At 41.0% G+C, this 19,596-nt stretch overlaps 4 protein-coding genes across 6 annotated transcripts; 2 read left to right on the top strand and 2 right to left on the bottom strand.

The window, feature by feature from the left end:
• The first annotated feature begins 1,086 nt into the window (after window positions 1-1,086).
• LOC137962449 (large ribosomal subunit protein uL15x-like) lies at window positions 1,087-1,793 on the top strand. Its single transcript, XM_068809318.1, has one exon. The coding sequence runs from the start codon at window positions 1,176-1,178 to the stop codon at window positions 1,614-1,616; it is 441 nt and encodes a 146-aa protein (XP_068665419.1). The 5' UTR covers window positions 1,087-1,175; the 3' UTR covers window positions 1,617-1,793.
• A 2,573-nt stretch (window positions 1,794-4,366) lies between these two features.
• LOC137962327 (large ribosomal subunit protein uL15x-like) lies at window positions 4,367-5,419 on the top strand. The gene has a single exon (XM_068809129.1). The coding sequence runs from the start codon at window positions 4,409-4,411 to the stop codon at window positions 4,847-4,849; it is 441 nt and encodes a 146-aa protein (XP_068665230.1). The 5' UTR covers window positions 4,367-4,408; the 3' UTR covers window positions 4,850-5,419.
• Window positions 5,328-8,122, bottom strand: LOC137962326 (protein DETOXIFICATION 29-like). The gene is made up of 8 exons (XM_068809128.1): window positions 7,780-8,122; window positions 7,157-7,698; window positions 6,893-6,979; window positions 6,752-6,808; window positions 6,432-6,670; window positions 6,120-6,238; window positions 5,941-6,027; window positions 5,328-5,839 (listed from the first exon to the last, which is right to left on the bottom strand). Exons 1-8 carry the CDS (start codon window positions 8,107-8,109, stop codon window positions 5,771-5,773), a joined length of 1,530 nt encoding a protein of 509 aa, XP_068665229.1. The 5' UTR covers window positions 8,110-8,122; the 3' UTR covers window positions 5,328-5,770.
• Window positions 8,123-12,336: 4,214 nt separating this feature from the next.
• On the bottom strand, window positions 12,337-17,661 carry LOC137962709 (cytoplasmic tRNA 2-thiolation protein 2). 3 transcript variants are annotated; one of them, XM_068809733.1, is made up of 8 exons: window positions 17,417-17,661; window positions 16,869-17,179; window positions 15,421-15,769; window positions 15,172-15,258; window positions 14,581-14,702; window positions 13,514-13,592; window positions 13,000-13,400; window positions 12,337-12,762 (listed from the first exon to the last, which is right to left on the bottom strand). In XM_068809733.1, the coding sequence occupies exons 2-8, from the start codon at window positions 17,168-17,170 to the stop codon at window positions 12,714-12,716; spliced, it is 1,389 nt and encodes a 462-aa protein (XP_068665834.1). In that variant the 5' UTR covers window positions 17,171-17,179; window positions 17,417-17,661; the 3' UTR covers window positions 12,337-12,713. The 3 variants fall into 3 exon arrangements, with proteins under 3 accessions (XP_068665834.1, XP_068665833.1, XP_068665835.1); XM_068809732.1 differs by having other exon boundaries at window positions 16,869-17,252; XM_068809734.1 differs by lacking the exon at window positions 17,417-17,661 and having other exon boundaries at window positions 15,421-15,756; window positions 16,869-16,942.
• Between the last annotated feature and the right edge of the window lie 1,935 nt (window positions 17,662-19,596).

The raw sequence follows: 19,596 nt of genomic DNA on the forward strand, positions 1-19,596 counted from the left end.
GGTTTATTGTCTAACTGTAACATTATCCTAAGAGAGTTTGATCTTTGAATGACTCTGGCCGTGGTGGTTGGGGACCCCACTAGTAACAAGAGGAGGGATTCTGCTCATTGCCAAATTGAGTCATACTCGTTAATGGGTTTCATCCGGTAGGATTGGAAAGAGTGAAAGTCAGGGTTCAATAGTGCTGGGAGGGATAACGTCTTCACATGTGGTCATTTGAAGTGTTATTTTCTGCTCCCTTGGGGGTGGACAAGGTCTGAAGCCATCTGTGTCATACTTAGGCGGGTAGAAGATGTTGGTAGCGAGGAAAATTGTTAGCTTGACCATTCAAAGGTCTGGAAATGCTCGTAGTCAAGTGCTTGGTTTGAATGATTCTAATTACAATGCAGACGAGCAAAAGTTTGGAAAGGTGATCTTGCAGCTGCCCTTGTATGGATTAGTTTCTCAAGGCTGGGAACAAGGAAAGACAGGTAATATTTTTTTCTCAGTAACTTATTGTTCAGGTATCTTTCTCCATTTTGAGATGCTGTAAGGCTTCACTGGGTTGTTCTGGCATCTAATAGAATAAGACGCCATAGTTTTGAAGGACATATTTACAGGCAATCTGGATGGGTGGTTGCAGTGCGGAAGCAAAGTTTACTGGTAAAAATGTTGAACCAGAAACTGTGGGAAAACTAGACAAGAATAAAAATCAGAAATGACATATTTCAATTGAAACCCAGATTCACTTTTTTTTGTCTTCTCAGACTCTGAAACCTCATTTGTATGGGTGAGGACGAGAGGAATCCTGTTTCTCTGAGAAAGCAATCCAGCTTAATCCTGCTTTCTGTAATCATGTTTACAGTGCGGTGGGAGCTTTCTCCTCTCGTACTTAAGATTATTTTATTTTATTTTAGGTTAATCTAATAATTTATCGGGTCCAACTAGGCCCAATCGCCTTCCTGTAATCGGCCGGTGAAAATATTTAAACCGTTTGTTAACATCGGGCCCATCTAGAAATTTTGTTGTCCTCTTGGATATCTATGGGCTGCATAACTGGCCCATAAACGGCTCTTCAAAACCCTAATCTCTTTCTCATACGACGGAGCCCTAGCCGAGCTCACCACCACCTCGTCTCTTCCTCCCATTCCTTCAGCGCTCCGCCGCGGCCGCAGCAGCAGCAGCGGAAGAAAGGGATGACGACCCGATTCAAGAAGAACCGCAAGAAGCGCGGCCACGTGAGCGCCGGCCATGGTCGTGTTGGGAAGCACCGAAAGCACCCCGGAGGTCGGGGTAATGCTGGTGGCCTGCACCACCACCGTATCCTCTTCGACAAGTACCATCCCGGTTATTTTGGTAAAGTGGGTATGCGCTACTTCCATAAACTACGCAACAAGTTTTATTGTCCCATCGTCAACATCGACCGCCTTTACTCTCTGCTGCCCGACGACGTTAAGGCCAAGACCGATTCCGAGAAGGTGCCCGTCATTGATATCACCCAGTTTGGGTACTTTAAGCTTCTGGGGAAAGGAGTTTTGCCGCCGGGTAAGCCGTTTGTAGTGAAGACCAAGCTCGTGTCCAAGATCGCGGAGAAGAAGATTAAGGAGGCTGGTGGTGCGGTTATGCTTACTGCTTAGTTGCTCTCCGCCTAGTTTGCGGTTTTTTAGTTTTGGATCCAAATTTCTCTTCCTGTTTGGTGTATCGGATTATGAGAATTCTTGAACGTTTTAGATTTATAAAATCAGGATTGATATTCGATATATATAATTGTTTACAGGTGAGTGGGGAGCATTATGTCCTCTTTCTAATTTCAATTTTGTAGAAAGTTTGGACATTTACTGCTTAGTTATTTGGGCCTGAGTCGTATTTTGCTTTTGGTGTTATTTCATTTATACTTGAAGCATATTGAGGTTTTACTGAAAATTTTATTAAAAACTAACTTCATCTTTCCAAGTCTAGGAAATTCAGAAAGTCAGGGTGGCTGTGCTTTGTTAGCGCTGTGTCTAACATACAATGATGGTGCATTTGGAAGGATTTTTAGTGCAACTCATAACCTTTATTGTTTCATTTTCTCGGGTGAGACCATTATGGTTCTTTCAAGAGCTGTGGAAGGTGATTTGAGGTGTAGGGCTTGGAGAATACTATATTATATTTTATTTAAATTTCAATTTTGTCTTTTAGTTTAGTTTTTAGGTAGAAGTCAGTCCTTCCTTGAAGAGGGTGTCATGCTTCTGCTATTTGTGTGGTTCATAAGAGAGTTGCTTCTAGGACCAGCACCTAGATCTTGTAGGAGCTTATTCTAGGTGTGAGTTATGTTATTTTCAGTTGATTTGCTTGACTTTTTCATACTGTGGGACGGTTCTTTTCTGCTTATAGTTGAGGTGAATTTGTTTTGAGCTTGAATTGAAGAATCATGAAACAGCTGATCTTACTCTTTATATCAGTTCTCAAGCCTCTGATACAGACTGGAGCCTAAACTGGATTAATTTAAGTTAAATGTTTGATCTCTGGATTGGAGATCAGGATTTGTTCAATTCCATTTATTCGGTGCATTCAGTGTGTATAAGGTTAGGATTTGTAGAACTTGGAGAAGAATATATAATATATTGTTATAAATTCACCAGTTTGTGGAACGGTTTGTTTTTGGTTAAAAGTCAGTCCTTCCGTGTAGAGGGTGTTTGATTAGATATTGGTATTTGGATGTTTGATAAGATAGATGAATCTGGGATGTGCATTGTGTAATTTTCAGCTCATGTGGTTAAACTTCTGATACAGTGGCACTTACATATTATGATAAGAGGTTGTTGCTTCTTATATCTGATTTTGATTTTTGCTTGAATTGAAGGGGCAATGAGTATCAAAGTGTTGGTCTTGTGGTTGTCTAGGTTATATCACTTTATAACACTAAGGGTCTGTTTGGAATCCCTAGAAAAAAAAAGAAAAGACAAGAAAAAAATGAGAATTGGACCATTATTATTCCCAAAAATAGTTAGTGTAAATGAGATAATGATCAAATTCTCATTTTCACTAACTATTTTTGGGAATAATAATAGTCAAATTTTCATTTTCATTTTTTTTCTTTTCCTTGGGGTTCCAAACAAACCCTAAGAGTCTGGGTATGAAGCGTAGAGTGAGTCAGTTTTAAGTTATAATTTTTGGTTACTGGATTGGAGGATTAGGGTTTATGCAATCTGGCAGAAGAGGTTAAGACATCACATGAAAGAGGTGGTTCTATATGGGGAGTGTCTCGGTCTGCCAAGGCCGAGGTCTGAGGTGTGTGACATCAGTCATGATTTTGGGTAGGAAGGAGGTTTTAAGACAGAGATAGGTCATGCCTAAGGGTCTGTCTTGGTTGTTCTTCTTGCCCTCTTTAGCTGCTCCGACCTTTCCAATCTTGTAGAACTTGTTTAAGTTGTGGTTCCTTGTTGATGTTTTGATCTCAGGTAAGCCATTACTTCCAGGTCTGTGTTTGCTCTATGTCTAGTTTTTGGAAGGTGTTATAACTGAACCATCTATGCGAAAACTAGCAACAGAATTCTGTTCATTTGGGTGGATCAACTCATCCATTGTCGTCCCAAGTAGTTTTTTTAGGTTTCAAATGGATGAATGGATGGAATTGTGGGGTTTTTAAGCATTACTTGAACATAGTAAGGGATCTAATGTAGCAAGAAAACTTGTTCTCAAATGTGAGTGATTGAATTCTTTAAATTAGTTGAATCTCACTGGTCACCATGAAGATAGTCCTATGAGTAGTTCTATTCAATCTTATAAATGAAGGGGAATAGGGTATACTCAGACAATTCCTCTCGTTTAGTGTCAATCTTTTATTGTCTTTTCCATTCTGGCTGGCTTTCTTAACAACTATATCTACTAACTTGTGACTGGATTATGATGAACACGATGATAATTATATTGATGTAGGAACTGTTTATGCAAAATTTGACAAAAAAATGATGTGATCCACTGACCTGAATTATCACCACGGTTGACACCATTGGCAATTATGTTGCAATTCTACCTTAGATATTGATGTTGTGAAAGCCCCCTTATAAGATCATGTTTGTTGAAGTTGGGTTAAGATTTAATCCTAAAAAGATTAACCAAGTTAGAAGGTCTCTTTTCTATTAAAAAGCATAAAATTCATCTGCATATCTGATTTATATGTGAGATTATTCTTAATAAATCTTGTCAGAAGATGATAAATAGCTCCTTGACCGCTCTCCCCCAGACTAAATCGATAGGAAGCCCACAAATTAACATTTTGCAGGCAGTCCGGGGTACTTGTTTTTAATGGGCCATCCATTCAGCTTGGGCTGCCCTCACTTGGCCCAGGTTACGATCTACAAAACCCTCACATCGCTGTGCACAGAAACCCTACAGCCTCTCCTTCTCTCTCTCCTGCTGCCGCAACCGCTCCAGAGGAGACGAGATGACGACCCGCTTCAAGAAGAACCGCAAGAAGAGAGGCCACGTTAGTGCCGGCCACGGCCGCGTCGGAAAGCACCGCAAGCACCCCGGAGGTCGCGGTAATGCCGGAGGCTTGCACCACCACCGTATCCTCTTCGACAAGTACCATCCCGGTTACTTTGGTAAAGTTGGTATGCGTTATTTCCACAAACTGCGCAACAAGTTCTACTGTCCCATCGTCAACATCGACCGCCTCCACTCTCTTCTGCCTGACGACGTTAAGGCCAAGGCCGATACCGATAAGGTTCCCCTTATAGATATCACTCAATTTGGGTACTTTAAGCTTCTGGGAAAAGGAGTTTTGCCGCCAGGTAAGCCATTTGTAGTGAAGACCAAGCTGGTGTCCAAGATCGCGGAGAAGAAGATTAAAGAGGCTGGTGGTGCGGTTGTACTCACTGCCTAGTGGATATTCGCTTGGTTTGCGTTTTTCTCTAGTTTTGTTTATTACAGTTTGTTCGAGGATTTTGCAATTCCTGTTTTTGTATGGGTCTATGAAGATTTTGGGCATTTTAGATCTATAAAAGGAGAATGTATGTTGGGCACACGTTTTATTAACATGTGGATGAGAAGCAATTCCGCTTTCAGTTTGGTTCTAGAGTAATTCCCCTGTTCTCTTCCTGTGATGAGCTTTAAACATTCGATAAGAGTGCAGGAAAGCCTCTGCTTCGTGTAACTGCTCGTAACCAATAGTGTTTCATTTTCTTGGATGCACTTGCATTCAGGAGCTGTTCATGAGGTTAGGTGGTTTAGAATTCGGAGAAGAAAGTACTTTGTTGATGTCGAGGCTTTTGATAGGAGAGATGGTTCCTAGATGGGCATCTAGATCTTTTAGGAATTTCATGAAGGTCTGGATTGTATAATCTTCAGTTGATGTGCTTGAGTCTGTGACCTTGTGGGATCATGTAAACCGATGAACTAATCATGTAGCTGATTCATTAGCAAGAGGAATGGGTCTGCATAGCCTTTTTGTTGGTTTCCAGCAGTTGCCTCTGGCTTGATGAAATCATTATTTGCAAAAAAGAAAAAAAGAAGCTGATAATGGCAGTGGCAAGTCAACTATCTCTTCTCCATCAATCCTGACTTCTGTCTCTTCGGCTTCAAATCTTTCCAAACCTTCTATTAATGGGTGATTATTCATTTCCACTTATTTAATTAATAAAACACATTATATAGTGGAACTGAGATTTATTAGTCATAAAAAAATAGCTTTTCCTTGGGTAGATGAGATGGAGGAAATCTCTCCTTCTTCCTATGGCCTTGCTGCAGGTTATCTTAATGGGATAGAATCATCAAATGGTGAAGGAAATTTTGCTCAAAATAGGATTTACTGTTTTTCTTCATCCTGCCTCAGATCTCCTCCCCACATCCTTATCCTGTCCTCGGCTACTGAGGCCTGTTTTAATTCCATATTTCTCAGTGTGAGTCTAGTTTAAGAAAAACAAGGAAAGAGAATGCTGGAGCTGGAGTGCTGAGTCTTTCTGAACTTAATTTTACCTCTTTGTTCCAGTTAGTTCTGTATGTCATCCAGAAAAGTATGAAGGTTTGCAACAGAGTGCCCCCCAGCATCCCATACCATATGCCCTGAAAACATCAATTTTAAACAAGAAAACATGAAACATATTTCATTGCAAAGAGGTGCAGACAGTCTGAAGTGAGACAACCAGCGATTTTACCTGCACGCCCATGTCAAGCATGTAACCCAAGATAAGCCCCAAAGGAATCCCAAATAGGTAATAGCATCCAATGTTCACATAAGCCACTGCCGCTTGCCACCCAGCTCCAATAGCCACTCCTTCATGGCAGATGCTACTCAGTCAGATGAAATGATCATTTCACTAAAAGGGTGGTGAATTTTTACATTTCTTGTTCCTTTATCTGTATACCTGATGCCATCTCTACTCTATTTCCATGGATGACTATTTTGATGAACTCAACTTCACTGAATGGGGTTTTCCTGAGAGTTTAAAAGAGAAAAAAAAATGTACCTGAGAGAACAGGCTGCACATTGTTGACAACAATGGAGATTGCAAGCAACGGGGTGAGCTTGTAGACAAGCTTCTTTACTTCTTCACTGTTGGTAAACGCACTAGGATATTGTTTGCGTTCAACAATCAGAACAAGCGACAGGAGTATCCCGAGCATCAACGATGTTATCACAACGACAACCACCGAGAATTTGGCCGTCCTCGGGTGACCTGCTCCAAGCTCGTTCGCCACCCTCACGCTGCAAACACAAAAAAATGGAACATGGTGAGCGAGTTTCTGGTAATGGAGCGTGAGAGCTTCAGTGTCTTCCATGACAAACCTGGTGGCTGCATTTGATCCAATGGCCACCATCGCCGCCCAACCCAGTATGTTTGTGCTGCAGAGATTGAAAGAGACGAAGACAATGTGAAGAAGAATGAGAGAGGAATTTCGTCGAACAGAAGATTGTGGAGAAACGTACCATATGGATAAAGCGTCCACTGAGATTTCAGGGTTCTTCAGATACCCAGCAAAGAGAATCAAAGCCATGTAATACCAGACCTCGAGGCTGCCAATCATAAATTATTATATTTAAATATATATGAAAAATAAATTAATTTCTGGTTTTAAAAACTTAATATTAAATAATATCAATATCATTTTTTTAAAAAAAATATTTAAAAATTTAAAAACTACTTTAGCTTATATTGGCTTGTCCGAGTGGGGGCAGGGACAGTGGCCTCACCATAACATGACTGCAGAGGCCAGGGAGAGCTTCACAAAACCCCAGAGGCTCTGGAAGGCCTTCCATGAGAAGCCGCTCCAAGCCCTGCCACAGGTACCACTGAAGATGTAAACCAACTGCGCCACCACGATGAACCACCACGACCCGTTGAGAACGACAGCCGCGCCGGCCATCCCCCACCGGAGCTTCAGCATAAGCAGCCAGCTGAAGAACGTGTGCAGGAGGAGCGCCACTGTGGATATCACCGCCATGGCTATCATCTTGCTCTGCGCCTGCAAGAACTTGGCGATGGGAAAATTCATCGAATAGGCGAAGAGCTGCGGTATCATCCATATGGCGAATGTCCCCGCCGCGTCGGCGATCCCCTCTGCCTGCCCGATCGCTTTCAGGATAGGCGCCGCGAAAACGTAGAGTAGGCAGAGGAGGAGAGCGGTGGCGTTGAGGATCACCCACGAACGCTGCATGTACACGCCCAGCATATCCAGTTGCCCCGCCCCGTAGGCCTGTCCGCACAGCGTCTCCAGCGCGCTTCCCATCCCCAACTTATCAACGCAAACAACTCAACATCAGAGTAAGAATACTGAGATCAGAAAATCAAATTGTTCTAAGTCTTGTTTCCTCACCATGACGCCGAAGGAGAAGCCGGCGATGACGGAGTTCTCGATGGAGATCGCGGCGAGCTCGATTGTGCCGACATGGCCGGCGAGGAGCTGGGTGACAGCGCCGAGGGAATACTGGCAGATGGAGGTGAAGATGGCGGGGCCGGCGAGGTACCAGAGTTTTTTGGATTCGATCCAGAACTCGTTGACGAAATTTCCGACGTTTCTTATAGGCTGAATGTCCCCCTCCGCCACGGAAGACGAATGGAATCTTCCGAGAACTTGACGGGTTTCCTCAGCGGCCACCTCGTTGAGCAGAAGGGGTTCTTCCTTCTCCATGGATGATCTCTCCATTGGTTCGCTTGGATTGGTTCCTTCCAACTGACAAGAAGAAGAATAAGTACTCGGACAAAAATTTTATAGGCGAATATTAGAAGGAACCAATGGGTTAAAAAATTGAATAAGGACAGATTGGTTTCCTAGTTTGACCAGACAGTCTTCTGTACACGAAGGTGAACGAGAGGAGAGAAGAAGACGTGACATGAAGAGAGGAATCGTGATCTAAAAGACCGGTGGAAAGGAGCCAAACCTATGCGGTTTTAATAATAATAATAATAATAATTTTAATATTGTTGGTTGTTTTACCACATAAAAAATATAACTATTATAATATATATTCAATTATAAATTAAATCATATTTAAAAACAGGAAGATAATTAATATAGATTAAAAAAGAAAAAAAAAACCACCTGATAGAGCTGTTCTATCCAAAATCCAGACATGGCCTCAGGAGGGATGATGAATTACGTCAGTTCAGAGAAGAATAGCATAAGAGACTGGAGGGTTTGTTGTATAGTAAAGCAAAGATTTCTGATTCATCTCTGAGTTCTTTGATTAATTTGAGCCGACTCCCATCTGTTTTTTGGAACCTTATACATGTCACTCACTTGCCCAGTTGGATGAATTCCTACCAGTGGCGTCATGTTTCGACTCACTTACAGGTTAGAATCATCGAGTTTCGATTCCGATCATATGCAACGTTGTAGCGTGTTATGTTAGATAGATGTTAGAGGATGCAATCAGAACAATCACTTTTCGCAGGAAATGTTGAACAGAGAAGAAGACTTGCTCAAGTGCAAAAATGGCAGAAAGAGAGCACTGTTACTGCGTATACACAGCCTGTTAATTGCCCTTCTCTTTCTAGGGGGAGGGGAGGTTGTTTTTTCTTCATTAGAGTTGTTCGAGCTTGTCTGTGTTGAAATCTCCAGGCTGCGGAACCTGCTCGTGAGGAAGACTGATATGGTCACACGCAGAAAGACCACGGTGGCTAAGGCGTTGCTGTATGTGGGTTGTTCAGGTAGTTATTATCAGTTGATTCTTAATTAGTCTCTTCTTATCTCTAATTCTCTTCTCCACCTAATTCTTCAACGTCTCTTCTTCCTCTGTTCTTTCTCTTATCCCAAATCCTTCGTATCAGAGAGTTTACGACTCCGGAAGTCCATTCCGCGAGTTCCCTTCATCTGTCCCTACGTCTCTTTGTCAACGCTCTTCAATTTCCCCAACTCTCTCTTTGCTCTCCTTCCGTTCTTTCCGTCTTTCCAAAAACTCGGAATAATCTTCTCCAAACTACTGTCGCCGCTTCCTTTCAAACCTTTCTGTTCCAAGAAAAGAAAAAAAAAAAAATTTGTTTCCTCTGACGCAGCTTCTCTTCCAAGTCGTACTAAAATCTGCCGTGAATCTTCCCTTTCTCTCTGGGCTGTCAATTTTCGTCGCCGAGAAGCAATTCCGAAAGTCGGAGTTACCGCAACCCTTCCCTCTGTCGCCGGAAAAAAAATATTCCGAAATCAGAGAAAATCTCTGTTCGGGAAGAAATTTCGAAATCAGAAGAAATCTCTATTTGGGAAGAAAATCTGAAGCCATCGCCTCCTCGCCGCTGCCGTTACCGCTGCGAATCAGACCCGTAGATCTTCCTCAACACTGCTGGAATCGACTTCCTTCCTCTGTTGCCGGGAAGAAATTAAAAAAAAAAAAAAACCGCGTCAAAAATCTCTGTTCGAGCAGAAAACAGAGGCCACCGACTTCCTCAACGCTGTCGTCGCCGGAACTCGACCTCTGCCACTGAAGCCGTCATCGCCTCTTCGCCTCTTCTTCTCTTCCGAAAAGAAACTCCGAAATCAGAGTCACCGCAGACCTTACTCGGTCGCCGGGAAGAAATTCCGAATTCCGACTCGCAAATCTCTATTCGGGAAGAAATCAGAGCCACAAACCTTCCTCGCCGCTGCAAATCCGAGCCGCAGACCTTCATTAGCGCGGCCGTTGCCGTTGCCGGGACTTGAGCTGCACCACCGAAGCCGTCATCGCCACCGACAGAACCAAAAATTGATAATTTCGTTATTGCCGCCGACGGAATCGAGAATTTAGGGAAGAAAAAAGTTCTCGTTTGCTGCTGCTATTGACGTCGTCGTATACTCGTCCGGATTTGACGTAAGCCTTCTCCGGAGATTTCTGAAACCTAGAGCCAAAAAAAAAAAAAGTTCCTTCTGTGCATAATCGCGGCAAAACAAACGCAGAGTTCCGCAATGTCGATGAAATCTTGGCACCACACGAGACAAGTTTCGATTAGGTGAACACAGCCTTACAAGCCGTATTAACCGAGTTTCAAGCTCTTTTGAGTCTTTCGTAACTAAAACATTAGCCCTCCTGAAACTAATCCATTTGCACATGATGAATCCTCACCCTCATAGATTTCTCGCTCAAATACTATAAATGACCATTCTCATCAATACCTCAAGTTATCCTTTCCAAAGTTTAATGGAGACGACCCAACTCGATGGATTTACAAGGCTGAGTAATACTTTGAATTTAAATACATTGCACTAAAACTACAAGTTCAGCTAGCCTCTTTCCATTTAGAGGGTATCCCCCTGCAATGGCATAGGTGGTTGACGAAATTTCGCGGACCATTCACATGGGATGAGTTTACCAAGGCTATACAACTTCAATTTGGTCCAACCAACTACGAGGACCCTTCAGAAGCTTTGAATCGCCTTAAACAAACTACAATCGTAGCAGCTTATCAAGAAGCTTTTGAAATACTTTCCCACCGAGTGGACGGCCTACCAGAAAAGTTTATTTTTATTGTAGGACTTCGAGACAACATTTGCATCGACGTTAAAATTAAACAACCTAGAACCTTAGCAGATACAATAGGAGTAGCTCGGCTCATCGAGGAACGTAATCAGCTGCAAAGGCAACCAAATCACCAATTACTTTCCCAACCAACTTTTGCGACACCAAAGGTCTCAACCAACCCAATAGCTGGAGTGCTAGGTCCTCCACCAACCCAACACATAAACCAAAGCTTTAATACTCAACCAACAACCTTCCACCGAATAACCAACCAAGAGGCACGAGAACGTCGAGAGAAGGGGTTATGCTATTATTGTGATGAGAAGTTCGTTCTAGGCCATCGTTGCGAATGACCACAATTATTTATGATCGAGGATTTTCCCCCTATGGGCATCAGGGATATTGAAGGAGATTAACCAGAACCAGACCCTCCATGAAGTTCGCCAACATTTCTTGGTTCCATACAAAGTCATTATGAAAGTTGGTCTGGTGGCTCAGGACAAAGATCATATCTTGATTTTATCCTTGAGGACAAGGATCTTAAGGGGTGGGGAATGATACGGTCACACACAGAAAAACCATGAAGGTAGTACGTGGCTAAGGCAATTGCTGTATGTGGGTTATTCAGGTAGTTATTATCAGTTGTTAATTAGTGGTTAGTTTTTCGTGGCTAAGGCAATTGCTGTATGTGGGTTATTCAGGTAGTTATTATCAGTTGTTAATTAGTGGTTAGTTTTTCCTGTAATTATATGGCTATATATAGCCGGGATGAAATGGAATGTAGGATATGGATTTGATTCTTAATTAGTCTCTTCTTATCTCTAATTCTCTTTTCCTCCTAATTCTTCATCGTCTCTTCTTCCTCTATTCTCTTTTCCTCCTAATTCTTCATCGTCTCTTCTTCCTCTATTCTCTCTTATCCCAAAGTCCTTCGTATCAAAGACCCTTCACCGCCTTCGCTTCTTCTTCCGTTTTCATGGTGATTAATTCGTGTTTCTTGTACTCTTCGTGCGTTTCGGTCGGAATGCTGCTTTCGGAGTCTTTGGCTTTTTGGGTCGTCCCGTTTAACACCAAACAGCATTTCTGCTTCGTTTTCCTTGTTATCCACTGCTTCTCCGTCCATTCGTACCTCTTCTTCGTCGCCGTCTTCGCTATGAACACAACTAGCGTTATTTCTGAGTTTTCTGCAGATATTCTATCCGATGCATCTCCAAAGAGAAGCGCGTGTCCGTGTTCTCTCAGAGGCTGCGCACACGTCCGGAGTGCCATTACTGAAACTATTTGGATATAAAAATATTTTTTTGAATTTTCTGGAAAACTGCAGAAAACATTTATAAAGAATTCCTTTCGATTTTAGAAACAGAGTCGTTGAGAAAACGAGGCTTTTCTCATTCTAAATAGCTTCCAGTGACGATCAAACCGTTGCCTTCAATCTCTTACAAGATGAAATAGCCATTAAAACACGTTAACCGATGCAGCAGTGAGATACATCAAGAAGTATTAAGATTTACAAGCCAAAATCTTCTCATCCCCCTCTAAATAAAATTTGCCGGCCACAAATGGCCAAATTTTATGTCAAAATCAGAATTTTTGCTCATGAGATTAATATAACCCAAAATAAATAGCTCAAACATTCAACAGAATCTTTAAACTTCGTTTATGTGATGATTACTGGGCAGTAGTTGCTTCCACATTTCTGCTTCTTCAGCAGAGACTTCATCAAACAAGCTCATCCACCATAAAAGCAGGAATGCCGAGGAAAAAACTTGATAAGCATCTGCTGATAGTTACTCGTAAAGATGAACAAAAATAAAAACACAATACAGCTTCATGCTCCAGCTTCATCATCTGATAGTAAGCAGTCTTCTATCTTCCCCCTGAGGCAAAACCGCAAACCCAACTACAGTTCAGGACATGTTCAAAGTTGTACAGCTTTTACACGAGAAGCAACAAACAAGAACAGCTTCGAATTGAACGGGTATTTAGGATGAGTCAGGCCCAGAGAGCTCTGGGATTGCAATCCTTGTAAGTTAAAATCTCTTCCAGTGATAAATGAATGGACTACGATTCTTTGTAGTAGACAAAATTTCTCACAGATAAAAATGAATTATCACCTTAGCCAACTTTTGTCCTCTCCATTGGCGCCTTTGACCTTTCTCAACATGGGTTCAGGAAGGAGTGAGTAGAAATTTTCGAGTGACAAAGGATCATTTGGCAGAATCTGGAACGAACAACTTTGACAGCAAATAGCTCCAAACAGGTCTCTACTCATTTGGGAAATCTCAAGCCTGCCTCTGGCTGTTTGCATCTCCAATGCACTCAATGGGCCAGCACATACTGCACAGAAGACATCTACTGCAATAGATTCATTTGACTTCAAATTCTGTGATTTAAGACGTCTCCGCAGGGATGGGTTGATATTTGCATTGACAGTGTCTGGTATTTTGTTGAATGAAAATGGAGTCAGCTTCTCTGCTGTCCTTACTATGGTGCGTTCCCGTGAAGGATTTTCTTCCTAAATTTGAAGCTTTAAAACATTAGACTGATAAAGACAGGAAGAAAGTGAAAATAACAACAGCAAAAGAAGATTTTGGCAATTTGGAGTGAAATAAAACTCATTTTACTTACCTGCAAAAGTGAAACAAATGATGACACTAGATTGTTGATGCCAGAAAGAGGGCGATCAAGCAGCTGTAAGGTTTTCAAACTGCATTCTTGGAAAAGTTTTGGCCATTAAGAGTGTGTACGACATCAAGTACGATACAGTTTCCAAATTTTAAAAAAAATGGGAAGCGATACTAATAAATTTGTGGTAGGAGAAGCATAGGTCAGGCCCACTTAACATATAAAAGAAAAAAAAAGTACAAAGTGTATAAAGCCAATGAAATTTTTAATGGACACAAGAAAATAGGGATATAAAAAAATTAGAAAATTAAAAATAGAATACTTATACTTTTGTCATTTGTTTTCAATTTCTCAAGAAAAAATACAAAAAGACAAATCTCACATATAAGCTAATGAAAACTGTGAAAACTTGTGGATTTTATTGAAACAAAGTGACTCTACAAACTGAGGGAAGCAAGGTGTATAAATAAAGTCGATCTGTTCCTTCAAAAAGATGGCAATGACCCAACATAACAATGCCTTAATCCCAGATAAAGCATAAACAAGAACTCATAAACAGAGTCATCCTGGCAAGCTAAAATGAAGCCTTTACAATGCAAACCCCTTCATCGGGTAAGGCCAAATTTTGCTACCCTTAGTTTTAGGAATCTAGCCAGATGATGCAGTGCCTGGAAAATACAACTGGCATGGCAGAAGTGATTCATACATCATCAAGATGGCATGTAAATGTTTCATTCAATCTTCACTCTCATTCAATCCCTCATATCTGCATTTTATTAAAAAAATATTTTTCCCTGTAATGGCACCACTATGATAGTCTTCAACTGAAAAAGTTCATCACCATGAGACCCTTCCTTCAATAACAACAAAACCTTATCTCAGCACATAGCAAAATAGGATGACTTCAACAGGATAACCAGGGATCAACCGACAGGCTGCATTATAAATAGAATCATCCATTATGATGGACAGGTTTCGATTTTTAACAGAACTTTCCGAAAGGGAGTAAGCAAGACAATAATTGAATAAAGGCCTCACAAAACTTATAGATGATACAGCAGATTCTCTACCTGTCAAGCTGACAAAGTAAGCTCAGCTCCTGTGCAAGACAGTCTCGGAGAGGAAGCACCACAGGAATTTTCCACCTAGCATCAACATATTGCACATCCGCAGGTAGAGAGTACCCTTGCCCCTGAACAGCAAGACAATTGACAATGAGCAGTCTCAACTGACTGGTTTATAGGTTAAGTCAAAACGTGTTTTAATGGCTCTTGACGAGAATACTTGATAGAATGCCTCTCACAAGAGGCCAGTTTTCAGCTTCCTGAAGGAGAGGTTTGCACTAACAGCAAAAATACTATTTTGACATGATTTTTTTTTTTTCATTTTAAAAGTTAAATTCGAAAAAAATTAGGGATATTTTATATTTTTAAAAATAAAATATTTGAACTCAATACCATTTTACATTTTTTTTGTCAACTATTTTTTAAAATAAATTTTCTGAAGGGGGAAAAAGGTCATTAGTCAAGTTCAATGATAGAGGATATAACCAAAAACTAATTACTGAAATGACATGGCATCGAACTCTACAGTCCCTAAAATGCAAGAACCAGAAAAATATTTTCATCACAACAAACTAAATAATACATGAAATTTCGAACCTTGACAGTTGCTGAAATGACATGGCATGCAATTCTCGAGGCACACGATCCCAAAACTACTTTGCTATATCCATTATCAGAGGCAATCTGCAAACCATAGGCACCAATACATTTACAAAGCATGTCCACCTTTCCATTATTCAGAAGGAGATGGGTACAGCCATCTAAACAACATGAACAGAATAAAGAAAGACCAGTACTAAGAAATGTTTGATCCATTACAACCATACTCTGTACATAAAATATTACCTTTTGCAGTGAAAGCATACGCAAATGCTGAAGAAAATCTTCTTTTCCTGTGGCATCACTAATCGTATTTAATAACTCGTTGAGTTGATTTTTTCCCTCTTCAGGATGCTCAGAAAAAATGCCCTCCAGCGGTGAGATGTGGAGCTCTTTTGCTGGTGGGGCTAAGCTTGACACTATCAACTCCATTTCTTTGATTGCTTCATTAACCCGGTCAGGTGGAACAGAAGAAACAGCACTCTCATTGACAAAAGCAACTCCAACACCAAAAACTGGCAAAGATCGATCTCTGCTTGCGTCAAAATTCATCTGTGCTTTAAGTTGCATCTCATGTACAAACTGTACAGCCACCCTAAATCAAGTACGGATATGAGAAGAGGACAATTTCTTAATAAAAATATAATTATTCTGGTAGGGCACATAGAATAAGAATAGACTGGAAAGGACTCATGGATTGTTTGTGTATAACTATAAAGAGAAACAGACAAGTACAGTGGGATCACAGATGTTTGCTATTACATATTTGCAATCGGAGAGACAAAATTATGCCTAAATCATATGTCAAAGGAGAACAGATGCACCGAAAATGCAAATAATGATCATTCAAAAAATATTCAATTAATTAGATGGGGAACCGCTGATTTAATAATAATTAGAAACTACCAAATCTTTCAATCTCACAAGTAACTATTCTTTCGATGAATCTTGTCCCTCCTTTCTCTCTTTCTTTTCCTTCTCGTTGTGACTGGTTTTTCATTGTATGTAAGAATGGATGCTGGCATACTGAATCTGAAATGCAGCACGCAATCTTCTAAAGCTGCAGTTAATCACTCTAAAGTGTCTTAAAGCACAATAACATAGTCCATATCTCACTCAAACTGAGGGGACAGATATATTTCATCTAAAGCCAATTAACTTATTAGCTACTAAAGAACCAGTTTTCAAGCATGTGGTAATTGTGAAGCTCTAGGTCCCGAAAACACAGGGTACAGATAGCAGCTGCTCTGATACAGTGGTATGTAATCCCAGTTCAAATGTTAATCTAGTGAGGCAGATGGGATCCCTTTAATTAAAAACTTAAATTCAATTGCTTTTCGTACAATATACATTGGTTACAGCTTAAGGATTCAAATTGAGAAGGGCGTACAGAATTTCACATAAACACCTAGAATCATTGTGATTCAGAATGCCCTTCCTTTTTGCCTCTAAAAGATGCATACCGTTGAAGAATTAAATCCAATCCCAGAATTTTCACACCCAGAAACATTAATGAAAGTAAAGAGGAAAAATTCGATGGCTTTAACATTTACTGCATCTAAACGCCAAACTTATGAACCAACTAACTTCAAATATGTATACTAAAACCGAAATAAACAGAAAGCAAGTCGAAAGGTTGAAGTCAAATAATCATAATGGCTCTCAAAAATTGGTGACTAAGTGCAAAAGCGAACCTGGAGGCCGGGCCACCGGAAAAGCCAACAAGAACTTTATCGTGGGGAGATATCATGGATTGCGAAGTAACAACAAGCTTGAATTTCCCGAAAAGGGAAGCGCGAAAACACTCAAGACAAAGTCGGTCATGGTAGAGGTGGTTATTATGTGGAATCACAGCTTCCTTTTCTTTGCACTTGGAGCAGATGACAGTGTGATCACCGTCTGTACTGGTGTCTGTCCACCCACTTATTCTTCCTTTCTCCTGTTGACAGTTACCATCCTCTTCTTCCTTGTAGCAGTTGGACTGACCACACGCCATGGCTCCTCTCTGCAGGTGCAAAGTTCTCCTTTCTTTAACCTTAATCTCTAACGATCCAGTACATTCACTGTCCGTCTAGAATCTGATGTGGGAAGTTTTTGTTATATAATCCCGGGCGGGAACAGTAGGGAAAAAAACCTTTTTTTGCCGAAAATACGAGTCGGAAAAGGGAGCTAATAGTTCAGCACTACAGATAAAATTAAAGTTGAAAAAAACAAAAAATTCCAGAGCATCAAGTTTTCTAACCGAGTACTTGAACGAAGGAGAAAGGTAGCCTCTGCGGCGGCGTGGCGGTATATGATGGAGCTTCCGACAGCAGGGTTAAACCGAGAGTCAAGAGAGATTGCAGTGGGTTTCGATTGAATCGGGGGAAAAAACGTCGGGCGATCACTGAAGAAAGAGATCAAAGCAAACAGCAAGCCGAACGAAAGGAGAACTGGACCGGGCGAACAGAATCGCGGAATTACCACGATCTACACCACGAAGAAGAAGAGAAACCCGCCTGGATTTACTTCCGCACTCAATAAAAATCACATATTTATAGTTGCATCCCCTCGTGAAGGACCAAAATCTACAAAAGAATTAGTATAAAATAAATATCTTATTTATTTATCCTTGCAAAATTATTTAAAATATCGTCCTAATTTATTTTAATTAATTATTATTGGAACATGATCCGAGTTGTTCAAAACCCAGTTATGACACTTGAAATCGGTCAGTCTTGACTCGGGTCTATCTTATCCACATTTATTTTTTAATCGAACAGAGCTAACGGAGACAAGCCCGAAACTGTTTGTTGAAATTCCTCCTCTGTGGCAGAGGAATCGTTGTTAACCGGATGGATTAAATCATTGCTGCTCCTTCCTTTCCTGTCTATAACGATAACAACAATCATCCTCCTCGTTGCAACCCGAGAATCAGTGCTACGATCTACAAAGCCCTGACTTGGATTATCTCCTCCCCAATCCTCCAACACATAGAACAAGAATCGCCAACTTGATCCGAAAAATCCAGCCTAACCCATCTCTGTTTCTCCGCCGTGCACCATATAAATCACCTCTACCTCGGTTCTCTCTTCTCTCCCCCTTCTGGAGATCAATTTAATCATCTGTCTTTGTCTTTTTCAGTGATGATCATGGGAGTTGTGAGGAGTTCGCCGGGACTGCTGAAGCTGGTGCACCCCGGTGGGTTCGTCGAGGTGCATCGGAAGCCGGTGGCGGCGGTTGAGGTTATGATGAAGAACCCAAGACACTGGGTCACCCGCCCGGACGTTTTCAAGTTTCCATGGATTGTCGTCCGGCCTGAGTCGATACTGGAGCCTGGAAACGTCTTCTTTATCGTCCCTTTTCATACCATTCATCGTCTCTTGCGTGATCATCATATTCAATCGTCTCCCTCGAAACCAATCCGGCCGTCCCCGTGTAAGGAAATACTGAGAAAACAGTTCACCTATTTTGGATTATTAAGTACAGAAAACGGAAATCACGAAGGTGGAGGAGATGATGAACGGGAAGGAAAGGAGGGTGTAATTCATCAGAACGGGAATTCTTTCATTCTGAAGCCATGTCAGAGTAGTGATGATGAACAGGAAGGTGAGGAGACTGTAATTCCTCACACCGGGCTGGAATCTAACCTGGGGAATTCTTTTCTTCTGAAGCCATGTCTGAGGAGTACTCGGAGTGGCGGAACTCCGACCGGGTTGCGAAACCGGAGAGTGACATTTACAGAAGATAACAGGAACTCCAGGAGAAGATTGACGGCGGGTTACTGACAGGGGGTTCCTCCTCCGTCTTCACATTTTTTTATCGGCTTCGTCGTGGCTGATCCTTGGTGACCTGTTGAGCTTTCAACCTTTTCATGTCTTCTGAGAGCACAGTAAACTAATAATAATCTTCGTCAATGATCGTATCCCTCTTCCTCTTTTTTCTGTAATTTGTGAGGATCGGAGAAGCACAATTGGTGCAGAGATTGCTCTGATTTGCTTGAAAACTCAAAATCTACATCAATGTAAGAAAATCAAGGAATGGTAGAGCATTTACTTGAGTTTTCTTTTTGTTTCCTTAAGGTTTGATGTGTACCCACAATACTTTTTCTTATATTCTAAGAATGAAAAAGGGAATATGAACCTATTTCCATCTAAACCTAGGTGCACCTAAGTTTTAATTTAACTATCAAATATGAATAGAATGACTTCAAAATAATTTCTTATTATTACTTGTTTATGTAACATCCCCATGCATGCAATATTCACGTCAATATTCATTGAGATATTTTTTTATTAGTTTTTATAATAAAATAGAATAAAGATTCTTGTAAATAGAATAACTTTTTTAAGGAAGAATAAGATAAGGTTGGTTGGACTTGAGTTCAACTTCCTTTTCCTCTTCTTGCTAAGAATTTTTTCGAGAAATTCCTCGATTTTTTTT

Source organism: Aristolochia californica, unplaced genomic scaffold, assembly GCF_029961685.1.
Source record: "Aristolochia californica isolate CCGP_79_NKW_82.1479 unplaced genomic scaffold, dmAriCali1.0.hap1 SCAF_4, whole genome shotgun sequence".
NCBI lineage: Eukaryota > Viridiplantae > Streptophyta > Magnoliopsida > Piperales > Aristolochiaceae > Aristolochia > Aristolochia californica.